This window comes from Stegostoma tigrinum, chromosome 3 (assembly GCF_030684315.1).
Source record: "Stegostoma tigrinum isolate sSteTig4 chromosome 3, sSteTig4.hap1, whole genome shotgun sequence".
In the NCBI taxonomy this organism is placed as follows: Eukaryota; Metazoa; Chordata; class Chondrichthyes; order Orectolobiformes; family Stegostomatidae; genus Stegostoma; species Stegostoma tigrinum.
In genome coordinates, this window is record NC_081356.1 from 61,838,231 (window position 1) to 61,855,338 (window position 17,108).

At 38.2% G+C, this 17,108-nt stretch overlaps 1 protein-coding gene across 3 annotated transcripts in view; it reads left to right on the plus strand.

Annotated features, from left to right (window-relative positions):
* The first annotated feature begins 763 nt into the window (after window positions 1–763).
* LOC125450785 (transducin-like enhancer protein 1) overlaps window positions 764–17,108 on the plus strand; it is a 110,075-nt gene continuing 93,730 nt past the window's right edge. For 2 of the 3 annotated variants that reach the window (XM_048526953.2, XM_048526955.2), the window contains exons 1-4: window positions 900–1,381; window positions 1,854–1,954; window positions 2,569–2,632; window positions 2,790–2,834. In XM_048526953.2, coding sequence (XP_048382910.1) covers window positions 1,358–1,381; window positions 1,854–1,954; window positions 2,569–2,632; window positions 2,790–2,834 — 234 coding nt within the window. In that variant the 5' untranslated portion in view covers window positions 900–1,357. Of the gene's footprint in view, window positions 871–899; window positions 1,382–1,853; window positions 1,955–2,568; window positions 2,633–2,789; window positions 2,835–17,108 lie in introns of those variants that run through there. The other variant, XM_048526954.2, reaches the window with a different exon arrangement.

Sequence of the window (17,108 nt, forward strand, 5' to 3'; positions counted from 1 at the left end):
AATGAAAACACACGTGGGCCGCTTTGATGTGCATTTCAGCACTAACATTGTTGATGTGTTGACGCTTTTACCAAACCTAGGACTTAAAATGAAGTAGATCTTGATAAAAATTGGGGAGCGGGGAGCGATGTGGAGGGGCGGCATAAGTACCTACCAAATAAATTCCAATTTATTTAATTAATGCTTCGTATATAACAAGACCTAAAATTATGATTACATTGGCTTCAAGGAAACCGTTTTGTTCAAAGTTGCTTTCGACAATCATAACAGCCCGACAAAATGCACTGCAACAAAACCGAGATGTGAAGCTTCTCTACATTGTTATAATTAGTTAACATTCCTGCTCTGGTTCTTTTAGTTGTGGGTGGGACAAAGGCTCGTCTGTCTGTGTTTTTTCCCCTGTCAGTGTTTGGAACCCACGTTACTTTGAGTGACAGCTGAGCCCGCCACCGCCCTATTGTCTCTCTCTGACTGACTGACGGACGGCCACTCGTTTGATTCGAACCGTTTCAGTTTAGCCCGCGCGGGTGGTGGGGGCAATGCGAAGGCGGGGTGAAAGAATTAGACCAATCAGAAAGAGACAAACGGACACAATACTGCCCTTAATTGGTCTGAGGGCGAAGCCGTCAGCGTGATTGATGTGCAATAGTATCCAATGGAAAAAGAGTCCAATGGCAGGCCGTCTTGCGATTGCTGGGTTCAGTCTCCGCTCAGCTTGACTGACAGCTGGCCTCCTGCGGTCACCACCTTCCATTGGGCAACACTCCGTGATGACGACATAACCCCACGTGTGACAGAGGTCGCTTTCCGGATCCTGATTGGCGTAGAATGGAACGGAACGTAGCCTCAGACTGCGCGTGTCTAAATTTGGTGAGCGATCTCTCGAGGGGGGGTGGGGGGAAGCGAAGAAACCGCGTGTTAATGTAACCAGTCTGTGTGGGGGAAACTGCTACATTGTTTTCCACTGTAGCAATTATACCCGCTTAAACTTCGCACGGTATACCTTTTATATTTATTCTATTGGATATACTGCAATCGAAAAAAAGAGAAGTCGAGAAGATTTCCTGGGGCGGCTTAGGAATTTGTTCTTGTTACAGAAGTGGCAATTGCTGTTTTCCGAAAGGTTTTGTTGTCCTAAAGATCGACAGGAGTTGAATCGGGACAGCGGAATCTGCCAGCCTCCCTGAGGGCTTTAAAGCCTCTTAAAACACCACCTTTTTGGGGATCCGAACCCAGGATGCGCTTGCAGTAAACACTTTATTTTTCTTTTAGAGGGGATTGTTATTAATGTGCGTTTCTTAAAGAAGATCGAGCGATTGTTTGAGCAACGGAACTGAGCTTCTGGCGGACCCAAGCAATGTTTCCTCAGAGCAGGCATCCTGTAAGTAAAGAGAAAGCAGCTCTCCTGGCCAACCGCTTTGTTACTTCATTGTGTGATCTTTATTCAAGGAAAGGAAAACACCTTCAGCGGACTAATGTATAGTTGCACTACCAGCAACGTGTCGTGTGATGTATTTTGTAAGCGGAAAACTACTTCTAGCCGGTTCCCAAAAATCTGCGTGCACATCAGTTCATTACTATGTTTTGAACCAATGTCATCTCAATAACTGTCCCCCTGAAAGTTGGGCAGGAAGATCACTGATTCTACTGAGCTTACTTGGACCAACAAAAGGTCCGGTGTTTAATTCTGTCAGAGGACCTTGCCCTCTTTCAGTGTCATGTGTTTGTGTTCGTCGCTTTCTTCTGTCGGAAAGTTTCTGATATAAATCTGCCTAGGCTGCGCGTTGATTCGTTCGCGATCTGTTATCTCTGTGTACTTGTAATTCTTGTTTCCTTACCTACTGTTTTCTCAGACGCCGCACCAGGCTGCAGCCCAGCCTTTCAAATTTACCATCCCCGAATCGTTGGACCGTATTAAAGAAGAGTTCCAGTTTTTACAGGCTCAGTATCACAGGTGAAAGAAGTCTCCCATTCTCTGCCGGGGAAAAGTATGTTTATTTGCTGCTGGTTAGTCCAGGCTCCAGTGTTATTTGGTTTGTCTGCGGTAGGTAGCCAGTGGTTACTTTGCCTCACCAGAGAGCGGCGCTCTCGCTGCGGCCAGATTTTGTTTCCTTTCAAAAGATTGCAACAAACCACACATTGAGGAAACCAGGAGCCTGAGTGATCTAAACCCTCTGAACTGTTTTTTTTGACACTCATGAATTACATCGTTGAAAATCGTAAATTACATGAGCTGATTTCGATTGCGTATAATTCGGTTTAAGTCAATACTTTATCCATTTAGAACAATTGAGTTTATTTGCTTTATGTATCTTGATGTTTACAGTTGAATTTTAATATCCGGTCCATTACAAGGGGTCGAGTTGTCCTTTTGATTTATCCAGTACTTCCGCTTTTGCCATTACTGCAGTCTCTTATGTAGGTACTCTATTTAAGATGCTTTCTTGTTGCTTCAAGAAGTTCCTATGTTGACATTCTCGGGGTTGTTAGGGATCGGTAACAAGCACTGGACCTTGTAACGACAGTTACATCTTGTGAAAGATTTTTTTTAAATTTTGTGTTTTATAGTCTAAAATTGGAATGTGAGAAATTGGCAAGTGAAAAGACAGAAATGCAGCGACACTATGTTATGGTGAGTTTAAACAATTATTTTGTAAAATTAGAAGTAGCGTGGTATTAGTTTGTGACGTTATCCAATCTGACCTGGGGAGTAGACTACTGAAAACTCACTCTTCAGTTTCATCAAAAGATCACTATCACTTGGTTTATCATTTTTTTTTCCTTTACAGTATTATGAAATGTCTTATGGATTGAATATTGAGATGCACAAACAGGTAAGCTCATTTTTATAGAAACATTTTTTTTGGGCATGGTAAAGTAGAAGTAGCAAAACATTTCCCATCAACAAATCTAATCTGAAGGAAGAAAATAACTTAACCATTTTGGATCAGGTCATTAATTAGAACTTGGAATGTTTACCTTTTCTTTCAGATGTTGGTTAGAGCTGCTACATTTTCTTAATAGCAAGTATTTCATTTCAAATTTCACTTTTTAATGTTGTATGGTGGATTAGGGTTACAGGAAAACAAATGTATTTACAACATAATGTTAAAATCCAAATGTTATTGTATGGCTGGAAAGTTGGCATGATCATCACGGCTTGATAAACAGAATTTATTATTCTAGAAGGTTTTATGTATTGTCCACAGAGCATGGTGTAGTGTAAGTAATGCTCTTATATACACAAAGATCTAATTTAAGGTGAACTGATGCTGCTGCTTGGCTCTGCATGTGGAGTTTATGGGGATGGGAGAAATAAAAGCTCTTTGAGGTTTAAAGCAACGGTCATAAGTTACTGCATTGTATATTTGTGATAACTGAAGCTGCTGTTGTACATGAGGCGTAGATACTCAATTGATGAACTGAAATGAGGCAAAACTATTTTTGAGAATATTAAAATAACAAACAAAGCACAAGGAAGGTGGACAATGTGCGCAAAGCAAATCTCAAGTGATTGATGTATTAAATGGCGCTTTGACTCTGGTTGTTTGCCAAGAAAGCATTAATTGTGGGATGCAAGCTACCCAAGAGAAGTAGTGACTTTGTGATTTCTAATCCTCAAGATTCGATTGATAGTAAGTCCTTAAGACATTGATTTACTTCTTAAAAGGTCACTATTAAATTATCTCCTCAGCTGATGCATGCTTGCCCAAAAAAATGGGAATGTGTTTCAACTTGGCTTTTGCTTTGATTGATATAATGCTGTAAAATTTAACCAAAGCTGAGAAACGATGGTTTGATGTATTAATTTAAATGCAATATTTGCCTGGTGATCTAGAGTGCTTCCGTCATTGGTAGTGTTGCATTTAAAAGGAAATCCCAGAGTTGCCCACATAATAATCTAATATGTTCTCCAAGTATACTGCATTTTTATGCTACAAATTTCGGACATGTATTGTTTCTATAAAGTATGATAATTCTTCAAAACAGATGACATTTGGGCCCAGGAGAATAACTTGGCTGAAACTGATGCATTTTGCTGACTGATCACCAGTGCAGCCTAAGTGCTCATTATGCTGGAGAAAGGCTTATGCAGCCTGGTTACGTTTGACAAGAATTCTCTCTGGGGGAACGACTGGGCATTAGTGAGGCTCCTAGCAGGCTTATCTTTTCATAGTTTATACTCTAGATGGCAAATGAACGTTGTAAGAAGATTTCCATCTTGAGGTTTGTCTTCTGTTTAGGCACTTTGCTTGGTCTTTGAGGATACTATCTGCAGGGTTGTACAGTTGTGAGCAAATGGTTTTTATGCAGATATAAGTGCTTTTTGTTCATGGTGTAATGCTGAAAACACGAAAAATAGACTGTCCCAGTATTTTTGTTTAAATAGAAATTTTAGCCTATTTAGAAGTGTTTGTTGTAAGAAAATGAATGGATATGGATTACAGTTGTCGATTTTAATTGATTAAAAGGTTTTTTCATATTTGTATTGGCTTGAAAAAAGTCCGTATTTTGACTCGTGAGGAATATTCATTGTTTGAACTGTCTTCATTTCAATGTTACTTAATTCATTTCATGAATGTCTCAATTTTGTTTGTTTTTGACATAGTAGTAATGTGTAAATGGAAGATGTGGTTTTTTTACAGGTCAACAGTATGCTGATAAATTTGAGAAAAGCTTTAAACTAAAGTTGTTAATGTTTCAGCTCTTGACATCGACCCGCTTAATGTTCCAGAGTTTAATGATTTCCTGTTATAATGTACAGGCAGATAATTAAATGTGGAGTGTTGTGATTGCACAGTTTAACTGGTGGTAGTACAAAATTGATTTGCCAGGAAGAATTTCGTTTTTCATATTTCATGTTCACAATTCCTTTTCACCCAAAATAGGAATATTTTAGCTCTTGAAATCAGTAACTAGTCTCCTGCAGTTAGTTGTGGCCACCCTTTATAAACTTCGGATTAACATTGATCTATTAATCAAAACATAAAATTGAATGTTGAGAGTACGGTCTAGTTTTTAATGTTAATTTTACTTTTGTCCTGATTTGTTTGACCTTTAGAACTAAACATTTAAATTATTTAATTTTCACATGGAACCTTCGGTGCTTCTGAAATTTCAGATAATATGTAGATGCACAGAATACTGTACTTTATGTTTGAACAGATATAATATTTTAATAAACTAATTCAAAGTCAGGCTAGGACAAACTTAGAATATATACATGAGTTTGCTGCCATTGGCATTGCTAATCGGCTGATTGGTCTTTTCCAGGATAATTCAGCAGGAATGCAATTTTCTATATCTGATGTAGGTATCGTTGAGACGTATGGTTATACTTTTTCATGGAAAATGACCAAGGAACATTTGTTAACTAAATTGATGAAACTAAACATTCTGAAATTTAGTTGTTCCTTTCCATTCCCTCCTTCCCTCATCTTTACCCTGATACCTGTACTTCCAGTAACCGATTTTATTCGCCCTCAAGTAATTTGATTTGACATAAGTTCTTTAACTTATCCTTGATCTGAGATGGATAGTAATATTCTTAGCCTGGCCATTTAGTGTAATTCACCTATCATTTTGCCTTTCCTGGAGAGTAACACCAGATGTTTATGTAAAAGTGGACAGTCTTGTTGCTTCACATTATAAGTATACAATGTTTGGTTGGGTTAAGTGATAGATAGTAAAGTATTTGTGATGCACAATGCTGGATATGCGATGTTTCCATTCAGCTGCAAATAAAGGAATCCTTGAAATTGACGAAAGGAATTGTGATAAAAGGAGAACAAACTGGAGATAGACTCCACCTGTGGAGTGAAGTTACACAACTGTTGACTTTTTGCCTTCTGTAGCAATATGATGTTTATATCCTGGCAGGACAAAATCAGGACTCTAGCAGAACTCCCATATTTGTTAGCACTCATCAAAAGTTGGTTTAATGGATTGGGCACCTTAGCAGGATGGAAGACACAGCAGCCGTTGAGCCATTATGTTGAGGTAAATGGAACCAAGCAACTTCAGTAGGTCATCCACAGCTCCACTTCAAGGCTGCTTGCAATCATGGACGTAGATTGTTGCACCAGGGAGTTGTTAGCTGTTGACACGGAAATGGTAAGACTTCCCTACAAGTAGTGTGCACCATAATGATGACCAGTGGTTCAAGTAGCTTAGCAACACTTCAGTGAGCTGAAATGTACGGTTATGCAAATAAACTTACTTGAAGTTGAGTACTGCATGTATTTTCAGCCTTATTTAAATAAAATACTTGTTATAAGGAAAAGTTCTGTACTTCACGTTGCTCAAAGATGTATTGGTTTCTTTGCAAACTACATTGATTAGAACAAAATCTGTTGACCTATTGCAACTGTTGTCATAATGAAGTTTTACCATTTCTTTAATTTGTTAGTCTCATGCTGATCTCTCAATTTGTGTGGAGGTATTTGTAAGGCCCACTTAATTACAGCATAGGTCATATCTCTTGTATCTTTGGGTCTGTACACTTTATTAGATTTTCATTTCTATGGCCCTTGGTAGGGTTCCCTTGGGTTCTTCAAAGTGGCTGAGTAAATGCGAGTGCTGATGCTGGAAATTTTAATCTCCCTTTTCTCATTAGATTCAAATGACTTGCTTGAGGGTGCTGTAGGTGACTTGTGTCATTAGTTTTTCTGACATTGTGTTCAAGTTGAGTCTTGCATTTGGTGAATCGTTGATATTATCCTATCTCTCAGGTGTTATTTTGTTGTAACGAAGCTGAACCTCTTTCTAATTAATTGTTTACTTATACTGAATTATTATTAAGAATACAGAAAACTTATTTTGTAAACAACTGAGTTTATATTACTGTAATTTCCTGAATGGGAGATGTTAAATTGGATTTCAGCCTTTGGTCAACGCTAAGTTTAAAGCTGCTGTCAATATTGGCATCTGAATAGGGGCTTGAAGATATTGTTTTAGATGTGTTATGAAGCACACAGGCAGGCATTACTTGAATCTAGATCTTCCGGCCTAGAGTTAGGGACACAACCTCTGCATTTTCCGACTCCTCCTTTTAATAACGTTTGAATTCTGAAATTTGGTTATTATCAGATTGGGATAAAATAGTCTTATCATGATGATGGTTTTGTTTTCCATTTTGTGAACTGTTACTCCAAGAAAAGAACAAACTGGGGAGCTTGACATTGAAGGTTTTTTTTTGAAGAATGTTCCAAACATATGTTTATCATTTAACTACTTAAGTAGATTATATACCTAACTTTTGAAAATTAGTTTGAGGGTTTTTTAAATGTCCAGTGTTTTATATCAAATGATTTCATGGCACAATTCTAAACAATAAGTTGAAACTAATTGTTGGCTGAAATTAATTTAAGCAATGCTTACTTACATAAATCAAAACCTGATAACTGCATGGAATGCCTGGCACTTCTCTCCCTACATCTTTTTTGTTAGGCATTACTGATGAGGTCTAAAGTTTATAAAGTGGTGTTAATTAAAGGCCATTGACAAGAGCCAGGGAACCTTGACAGTTAAAGCTTTACACCGCTTGTGTATCCTATTGCTGTCTTAGGTAAACAGTTGCTCTTGGCAGATTATCCAGACAGTGACCAGTCACTGTATTGACAAGTGCAGACACAATAAAAACTATATTAGGAGTCTTGCCATGGGGATTTGCAGTAAATATATTACAGCACTCAAGTGAATTGCCAATACTGCTTGTTTAGCATTTTGCAAGGGCAATGGGAGTATGGATTTTGCATTAGAAGTGAAAGGCTTTTGGAAAGCAGTGGCGATGGCCGGAGAAATTGACTTTGAGATCCAATTGCTGTCTTTGGATGAATCGTGAAAAGCTCCTTTTAATTATAGAAGAGCTGGCTGTATGAGTTTGGAGGACAGTGGATTGCATGGAGCTTGGCTTCATTAGATGCTGTGTAGCCTGCCTGTATAATCCTGTGAACCAGAAAAGGCAGGGACATAGAATTAAGTTTGGATGTCTAGTCTTAAAGAAAAAGTAATTTTATTTTCAGATATACTGTTTGTAACTAAATAATTATTTCTTCTCTGAGTTAAACTAGTATTTTCTTTTGCTCAACCATTTGCATTTATTTCTTGTCATCTAATTTGAAACTCTGAATCGACTCATAGATCTTATGTTGCAACTGCATAGGTTCTCAATAGGTTACTACTGTATAAGTAGAACAGGCTTGCCTTTCTTTCCTAAAATACTTCAGTTCAAAACCTGAATAACTTTAATGGCAAGCAGACCTATTTTTTACAAATGCGCACCCAGAGAACCTGCTGACCAACATCAAATGGAAGGCATCTCATCGTAATTTGGGTGGAGTGCCGAGTTATTTGCATTCATGTGATTCCAGGTCTCAATGTTCATTCAACGCTACTGCATTGTGAATAAGCTGAATAAATTAAACATATTGGGATGTGTTGAAAAGAGTCTACAAGTACTGATAATGGTGTGAGGCATTTATACCAAGGAGAGTCATGACATACTAAAGATGTGAGAAGGAGTCTCCCAGCATCTTGATGACAGCTAAGTTTCTGTCAGTTGGCTATGATTCAACAATATTGACAGTTGCAGCTGTGCAATAAGAATATTTACATTAAAGTAAGGAGCAGCTACTAAAGACTATTTTCTAGTAAAAGAAATTCGGAAAGATGAAAAATGCTTCATTGCTTGTTTTGTTTAAAAAAAGACTTCAGATTTATAAACAAAAAACTAACTGTTAGCACATTTTTCTCCATTTATAGATGAATTTGTGACTTTGTGGCCAATTTGTGGCAGTTTCCGACTTGCTTAGGGTTCTGTTTATCTTGAGAGAACAATTTTGTTAGTGAGAAATCTCGCTGAATCTTGCAAATTTATTTGTAAGTTTGAGTAAAACGGAGATCTGAAAAATAAGATGCTTGGGCTGCAGTAAAATTTTGTTTCCTTTTTATCAGAGTTGTGCATTTTGTAAGCCATTGATCAATAAATGTCCCTATTAAAAATTATGCCTGGATTATGTTTGCCTAAAAACCTAACTAAAATATTGTATCCTTTCGGTTTGTTGGGCTACAACAACTTACATTTATTTAGTAGTTTTTAACATTGTAGAGTATCCCAATGTGTAATTACACAAGAGTATAATCTGACAAATAAAACAATGACATTAAGCCAACAATGTAGATGGACAACTTGGTCAACATTTTGAAATGTCACTAGTGGAATACTGTAGACATACCAAAAGAAGTGAAGGATACGCAAAAGCTCTGAGTTTTCAGAGTTAGACAGCTGGATCAAATTGCAGAATTGGGAAAGATTGAGACCACTGAGGCATTGAATATGAGGATGATGATATTAAAATAGAGGTACTGCTGGATTAGGAGCAAATGGAAGTCAGTAAGTGAAGTAGATAGCTTGCAATACATTCTGTTAGTATAGTATAAACCAACAGAGCTTTGCATGAATGTAAGTTTATGGAGGTGGAAGAGGGGAGGCTGTTTGCAAACCATAGGAATGTTTGAATTTGAAGATAACACAGACATGAATGAAACTTATTTAAATACCAACTTTTGACTTTCTCTGTGTTAATGGTTCTGTAAAGAGGGAATGAATATGGATTCTTAAACGAATGTTACATCAGAGACCTGTACATTTGATCATGCCAGCACATGAAACACAACATTGAATTTTGGAATGATAGAAAAGACAAGGTTTCCATTTGCTCAGTGATTCAAGGATTGAGTCTATGTTGCTATGGAGACTGGCTGGAACAAATTAAATTTCAAGGAATGAAATAATTATTTTATGTACTTTTGGGAGTGCTAATTTTGTCAGCGGCACTTGCACCAATTTAGGTTTGGTTTAACAAGCTATTCTATATCTTTTGTGTTCCCACAGATTATTAAATTGAGAACTGATTGATATAAACCACAGTTTAATTTTTCTTCTCAGACTTAAACCTTAAAAGCACTTGTAAGTTCTTGTACTTGACAATTGTCTTTTCATCTTACTGTTTGCAATATGCTTTATCAAATCACAGTGTTGATAGACAGTATTTGATGTGCTGTTACATCTTAACAATTTTGGCTCAGACTCCTCATTTATTAAACAATCAATTAATGGAATGCTGGAATACATTAGTATGCTGTTTTATTTGAGTGACATGAAGGAATGCCTTTGTCATGTGTCTGCTTAAAAAAATGGAGATGAGAATTGGTTTGAGGTCAATAAGCCATTTGTGGTGGCCTGACAGCCTTCGATTTTTTATTCTCTGAGCTTGGCACAGATCGTCTTAAATTATTCATTAATGAGCAAAAGTGTAACATTGGATTTTCTTATTGTGTATTATTGTGTTGCAATTTACAAGTGAAAAGGTACCTATGTAGCCATCTTGTAAGGGTGATTGTTTTTATGTTCACAAGATTCAGGAAAAAGGTGCAAGTAATTCTTGGAAATTATTTGCTATAAAAATGTTTGAGGTTGAAAAGGTTTGAAGAATATCAGTGAACATTTTTCCTCTTTTTTATTTTGTTCTTTTTATTGTATTATAAATTACATATTTCCTCAACTTTATTCAAGAACACTTAAAGCTAGATCTATCATTTTAGTCTGTAACTTTTCCAGTTGAACCATATTCTTAGTGAATATCTGAAAATTAAAATTTTTTAAAATGACTATACGGGTGTATGTTTAGGACCACAAGTAGTAATGCTATTGCACGTGTGCACGTAGTATTACTGTAACTAAAGTTAAAATGTGAGGACAACAAATGTTTACTAAAAGCTGAGTTACCAAATGTGTATCTCATAATAATTAAAATGAGAAGTTCAACTTCAAATCATCATGAGAATATTTTACTATTTAAAACATAGTAAATTTTGTGTTCTCCAACTTAACTTTCATAATATTGTAATGGGCAGGGCCTGACAATTGCAGATATATGATATAGGAGCAGAAGTAGATCATTCAATCACTTGACACTGCTCTATCACTCAAGAAAGATCGTTCATGATCTGTTTTGTGTTTTAAATTCCACATTCACACATTTTCCCTGAAAACCTTAAATTCTTGTTAGGCAAGGGAGGTGATCTACCTCTGCTTTAACAATATTCAAGGACTCTATTTCCATTGCCTTCTGGGAGAGGGTTCGAAAGTTGGACAACCCTTGTGAGAAAAAAAAATTCTCCTCATTTTTGGCCTTAAAGGTGATCATCTTGAAATAACGTCCCCTGCTTCTGAATACCCTCAAAAGGAAAACGTCCTTTTTACGCCCATCTTCTCACTCTGGATCATTTAAACAACAAGTCATCCTTAGCTCTTCAGTGTTCCAGGTGAAATGAGCTCAGACTGTCTAGCTTATCCTTAAGAGAGATCCAACTTATTCCAGATCTCAGTCTACTACCTCTACTTCCCTTGAACCATCTCCAATGCATTTACATCCATCTTTAAAAAAGGAGACAAGGTCTTAGCAATGTCCTGTATAACAGAATTGTTCTGGTATTGTTACAATATGTTGCCTCTTTTTAAAATGCATGCAGTGTTTGAGCTGTGTTCAAAGTTGTAAAGGTAATCTACAATACTTCACCTTGTGTATGCAGCAGTTGTTGTGACCAATATCCATGAGTTGTCTATAAGCTTGAAGTCTTCCTTTCCTCATCTGAGAGCCAAGCTCCTGAATTCTGCGTGATGGAAGATGTAAGGCTACACTATGAATTGGAGCTTTGTATGTTAGCAAGTGCTACATACATTTACTTTTCTATCCACACAGCAAACCACTTCCCACTTTCAGCAATAAATGCTGTTAATGATTGGTATATTTACACTGTAATATCAGACCTCCATGTGAATGAATTGGCACACAATAGAATAATAGAATTCCTGTGTGACTGTAATGTCTGACAGCAACTGTTTAAAATGCCCTCATCATGTTAATTGGCAATCAGAATTATAAATAAATGTTTCCTATCACTGTCAGTTTCAAAAGTGGTCCTTGGTCTACAGCAAATAGTTGTGAATTTAAGAACAACTGCAAATCTCAAGTATTTTAATAAAACTGAACTCCATTCATTCGGTCACTAATGATGCTATATTGCTGAAAACAGGCAGGAGTATCTTTGTAAACAGGAAAACAAATTTTAGCATCGCATAACATAACATATGTAAACACCTCAGATAGCAGTATAACCTTTATATGTCATTGATGGATGCCATCTATCCAAGTAATTGCCATGACTTAACTGTTTGAAATTATTTCCATACATCTTGGCATTAACTCCTATTGTGAATGGTGTTTAGAAAACATACTTCATCTTCTTGATAACACAGTGCATGAGTCATACTCATCACTCGAACTGATTTTTATTACCTATTCCTAATTAAACTTTAAGAAGGTGGTGGTGATTTGACTGGAAAAGCTCCAGCCTGGTGTGTGGAGACATCCCACTTGCTGTTAGGAAGGGTGTTCCAGGCATTTGAAGCACTGACAGTATGGGAAGGGTGAGATGTTGTGTGACTTGGCAGGAAACTTGATGGTGTTCCCATGCATCTGAGGAATTTTGTATTTCTAGGTAATAGAGATAGGGGATTGGAACGTACTAAAACACAAACACAGTACTCCCACCCCACCAACCTCCGGATACAACGCATCATCCTCCGACACTTCCGCCATCTACAATCCGACCCCACCACCCAAGACATTTTTCCATCCCCACCCCTGTCTGCTTTCCGGAGAGACCACTCTCTCCGTGACTCCCTTATTCGCTTCACACTGCCCTCCAACCCCACCACACCCGGCACCTTCCCCTGCAACCGCAGGAAATGCTACACTTGCCCCCACACCTCCTCCCTCACCCCTATCCCAGGCCCCAAGATGACATTCCACATTAAGCAGAGGTTCACCTGCACATCTGCCAATGTGGTATACTGCATCCACTGTACCCGGTGTGGCATCCTCTACATTGGGGAAACCAAGCGGAGGCTTGGAGACCGCTTTGCAGAACACCTCTGCTCAGTTCGCAACAAACAACTGCACCTCCCAGTCGCAAACCATTTCCACTCCCCCTCCCATTCTTTAGATGACATGTCTATCATGGGCCACCTGCAGTGCCACAATGATGCCACCCGAAGGCTGCAGGAACAGCAACTCATATTCCGCTTGGGAACCCTGCAGCCATATGGTATCAATGTGGACTTCACCAGTTTCAAAATCTCCCCTTCCCCCACCGCATCCCTAAACCAGCCCAGTTTGTCCCCTCCCCCCACTGCACCACACAACCAGCCCAGCTCTTCCCCCCCCACCCACTGCATCCCAAAACCAGTCCAACCTGTCTCTGCCTCCCTAACCTGTTCTTCCTCTCACCCATCCCTTCCTCCCACACCAAGCCGCACCCCCAGCTACCTACTAACCTCATCCCACCTCCTTGACCTGTCCATCTTCCCTGGACTGACCTATCCCCTCCCCACCTCCCCACCTCCCCACCTATACTCTCTCCACCTATCTTCTTTACTCTCCATCTTCGGTCCGCCTCCCCCTCTCTCCCTATTTATTCCAGAACCCTCACCGCATCCCCCTCTCTGATGAAGGGTCTAGGCCCGAAACGTCAGCTTTTGTGCTCCTGAGATGCTGCTTGGCCTGCTGTATTCATCCAGCCTCACATTTTATTATCCACAATACTCCCTCTAATTGTTTTGTCTGTGGGCCTCCAATATCTGTGCGTGGCAGTGACTTCGAAAACTCGAACTTAGTGTGTTAGCATATTGATCAGCATGTGTTGACTTGGGGTGAATTTGAGTGACTGTGCAATTTATAGGGAATGCTACTGACATAGGAGACTTGCCTAATTGTCGGATTGCATCTTGTAAATGTTCCTCATGGCTGGGACTGTGTGCTGCTGGTAGAGGGAGTGCATTTTTAATTGGTGGATGAGGTGCTGATCAAGCAAAATGCTTTCTCCTGGGTCGTGTGGAGTTTTTTGAGAATTGTTGGAGCTGTACTTGTTCAAGGAAGTAGACAATATCTTGTCACAATCCTGTCCAGAATGCACAAGACAGCAAATTGATTTTAGTGAATTGGGAGGTTGATTACTTGCTGCAGAATTCCCAACTTCTGGCTGGCTCTTGTAGCCATGGCTATTACAGCTCTCTTTCTGGTTATTATTAACCCACTGCTGCCCCAGAATTTTGATGTAATGTTTACGCTTGGGATATCCTCTGTTGTTCATGTCGTACTCCAGCGTAATGTATTAGGGTGTATATGAAGTTAGAGACAAAGGAAGTAAATTGGCAGGGTCATTTTATCAGTTGTCATGATGTTTGAATAAGATGTCTGCTGATGAAACATTGTAGGGCTGAGCTGGTGCTCATTAGCACTCAGTAATGCAGTGTCTTAATCAGAGAAGTCTGCAAGTATGTTTATTGGGGCGGGATGACTTGATCCAGTGTTTTGGTTATTGAAACATACAGTTTCGTAGGAGATTGAGACTGTATTTGCTCTAAATCACCTATCAAGCCTACCCTGGCTACAAAAACATGGAAAATGTTACTGATTTCTTATGCACCTCCAGTTCAGTTAAACATCGGCATCCCTGTATGTACTTTGCCAGAGATTAGCAATTTTGATCAATCTGAACCATGACTGACAAAACTTAGGCAAGTTGTTCAGGGGTGTGCAACAATGGGCAGAGAACATTCACTCCGTAGATGCATAGAAACTTCATTGTTGGTTTGCAGCATGGTTCTTTGAAAAAGTTGACAAAAGGCGTTCAGCACCTGTGGTATCTCCAATTAGTAACATTTTCAGAAAAGGAGTAATCTGGAAAATGTAAATTAATGCAGCCAGTTTCTTGCATTGACTTAATCAGGTAGGCATGTGGATTAATGAATAGTGATTAATTAACTGACTGTTTTCTAGAAAGTAGTGCAGAAAACTAGCCAATTTTTTTGTGGTTGTGTGAAAAAAACTTTGGATAAACATTTTAGAGCATGTAAAAATGTAAAGAAAAGAAATGTTTTGCACATTGGGAGGTTGAATAATTTGCAAGAGGTTTTACTAAAATGATCATTATACAATATTAGAAATTACTTGTCAAAGATCAAATCCAATATTGTGGCCAATTCTGGGCACCACAATTAGGAAATTTGTAAAGGCCTAAAACTTCATCAAAATTTTGTCAAGATGCTATGGGGTGTCTGTGATTAGGAAACATTGGAGAAGTTAGAACTGTATTCCTTGAAGCAGAGATTGCTAAAGAAATGACCAAATGTAAGTATTCAAGACGCTGAGAGATTTTGTCGAAGTAGACAGAGGGAATAATTTTTCTCTGGTAAATGGGGAATGAACTAGAAGTCATAAACTCAGAATCATTGGCAAAAATCTTGAGGGGAGAGAGAAGTTATTAGAATCTGAAAATCTCTTTGTAAATGGTGGTGGAAGTTGATTCTATAAATTTTAAATGAAATTGGACAAGTCCTTGAAGATTAAGAATTTGCAGGGTTAAATGCTATCAGCAGATTTGAGACTAAGCACAACTGCTCTTTACAGCGGTAGCACAAGCATGACCAGATGAAAGGCCTGAATTTGTCTGTAAGTTTCCATATTTCTGTGTTGCCATTCTTGTGTGGCAAAATAGTCAGGAAGTTAATATCTATAAGTATCTGACTGTGTGCAAGTTGAGTTCAGTATAAATTTATGTTGCTTCTATACGTGTGTGTGTGTGTGTGTGTGTGTGTAATATATATTTCAGCTAACAGATTACTGTCAAAAGAAAACGCAATTAATTATTGACCTGGATTTTGCAGTTGCAATTATGGCAAAAATCATCTGCAATTACATTGTTTTTAACCTCTGGAGAACAAATATGCCAGCTGAATGCAGAAATCCAGAAGTTGCTGCCAGTGACTCCCTGCTGCTCTGCAGATTGTGCTGTTTAATTCCAAACAGGTGGAAATAGTGTAAAAGGTACTGAATTGATGTGAACTTTCATTTTCATGCTATCCCCTGCCCATAGCAACCCTTGACAAAGGTACACTTTGAATGAAGTGTAAATAGGTTTTAAAGTGTTTCAGCTTGTAATTACTAGTGAACAATGTCTCTTGCTCCAGTGAACATATTTATGTTTACAAAATGTCTTTTTTCTATTCCCTTTCTTTGATTGTTCCATAGGTTAAGATTTTCTTTAAAATATGATGTTTCCATTTTATATTTTAATCTCATGTGTTGTAATCTTTAGTTCCATTTCTTTAAATTTGTAAAAGGTGAACAATTGAAACCTGTTTCATGATTTGCTGCTTGAAAAAAATTGTTCATTGTGATAGTCTACTTTGTGAATGGACAGCATAAATCCCCTGTACCTGGCACCTGAATGTTGAAAAAGTTGACACCCATACTGCAGAGCTCAAGAGAACTTTGTGGACAACTTATTTTGAATTCATTGGTGACTGCCATCATCACCACTGTGCCACTGATGGCAAATTCTGAGGCTTTTTTGTTTGTAGTGCGTAAATGCAATCATGCTTGAGATATTCCTTATTTCTGTTCAAATGTCAGTTCATAAGCTATCTTGATGTTCTTGATTATCCCTTTTCATCTTGTAGTTACACACTGAATATAGGTGTGCAGCAAATAATTTAAGCTTGCCTGAAAGCCCCTAGGTCAGTGCTGTAAGCTGTTAATTAGTGAGAACTGAAACAAGAATAGAAAATGTCATATGCTCATTGATTATGTAAAATGTAGCAGAATTCCTTCATGTTAATTCTAATGATTCTCAAAAAGACGAAAGTACTTCAATAAGGGGCTTGCCAAGCTTGCCATTTGTGAATAAATCAAAAGGCCATCATTGCTGTAGCAGGAACTGATGAATGGAATTGCTTTGTCATGCTTTTGATAGGCCTTGCTCTTAAGCTTGCTATTAAAAATGAATGCAAACATTCTGGCGTGTTTCAAGAGTTCTGCATTAGGAACACAAACAATGAAGAGTACTTGAGATGCTGGGCTAAGAGCTGCCAGACATATACAAGAGCTTCCTCTTGTCAATGGGTTCACAATCTGCCCTGAGAGTGAATAAGCGTAATGCACTTAGTGCTGCCAAGCTCTGGCCATGCAGCTTTTAAAATA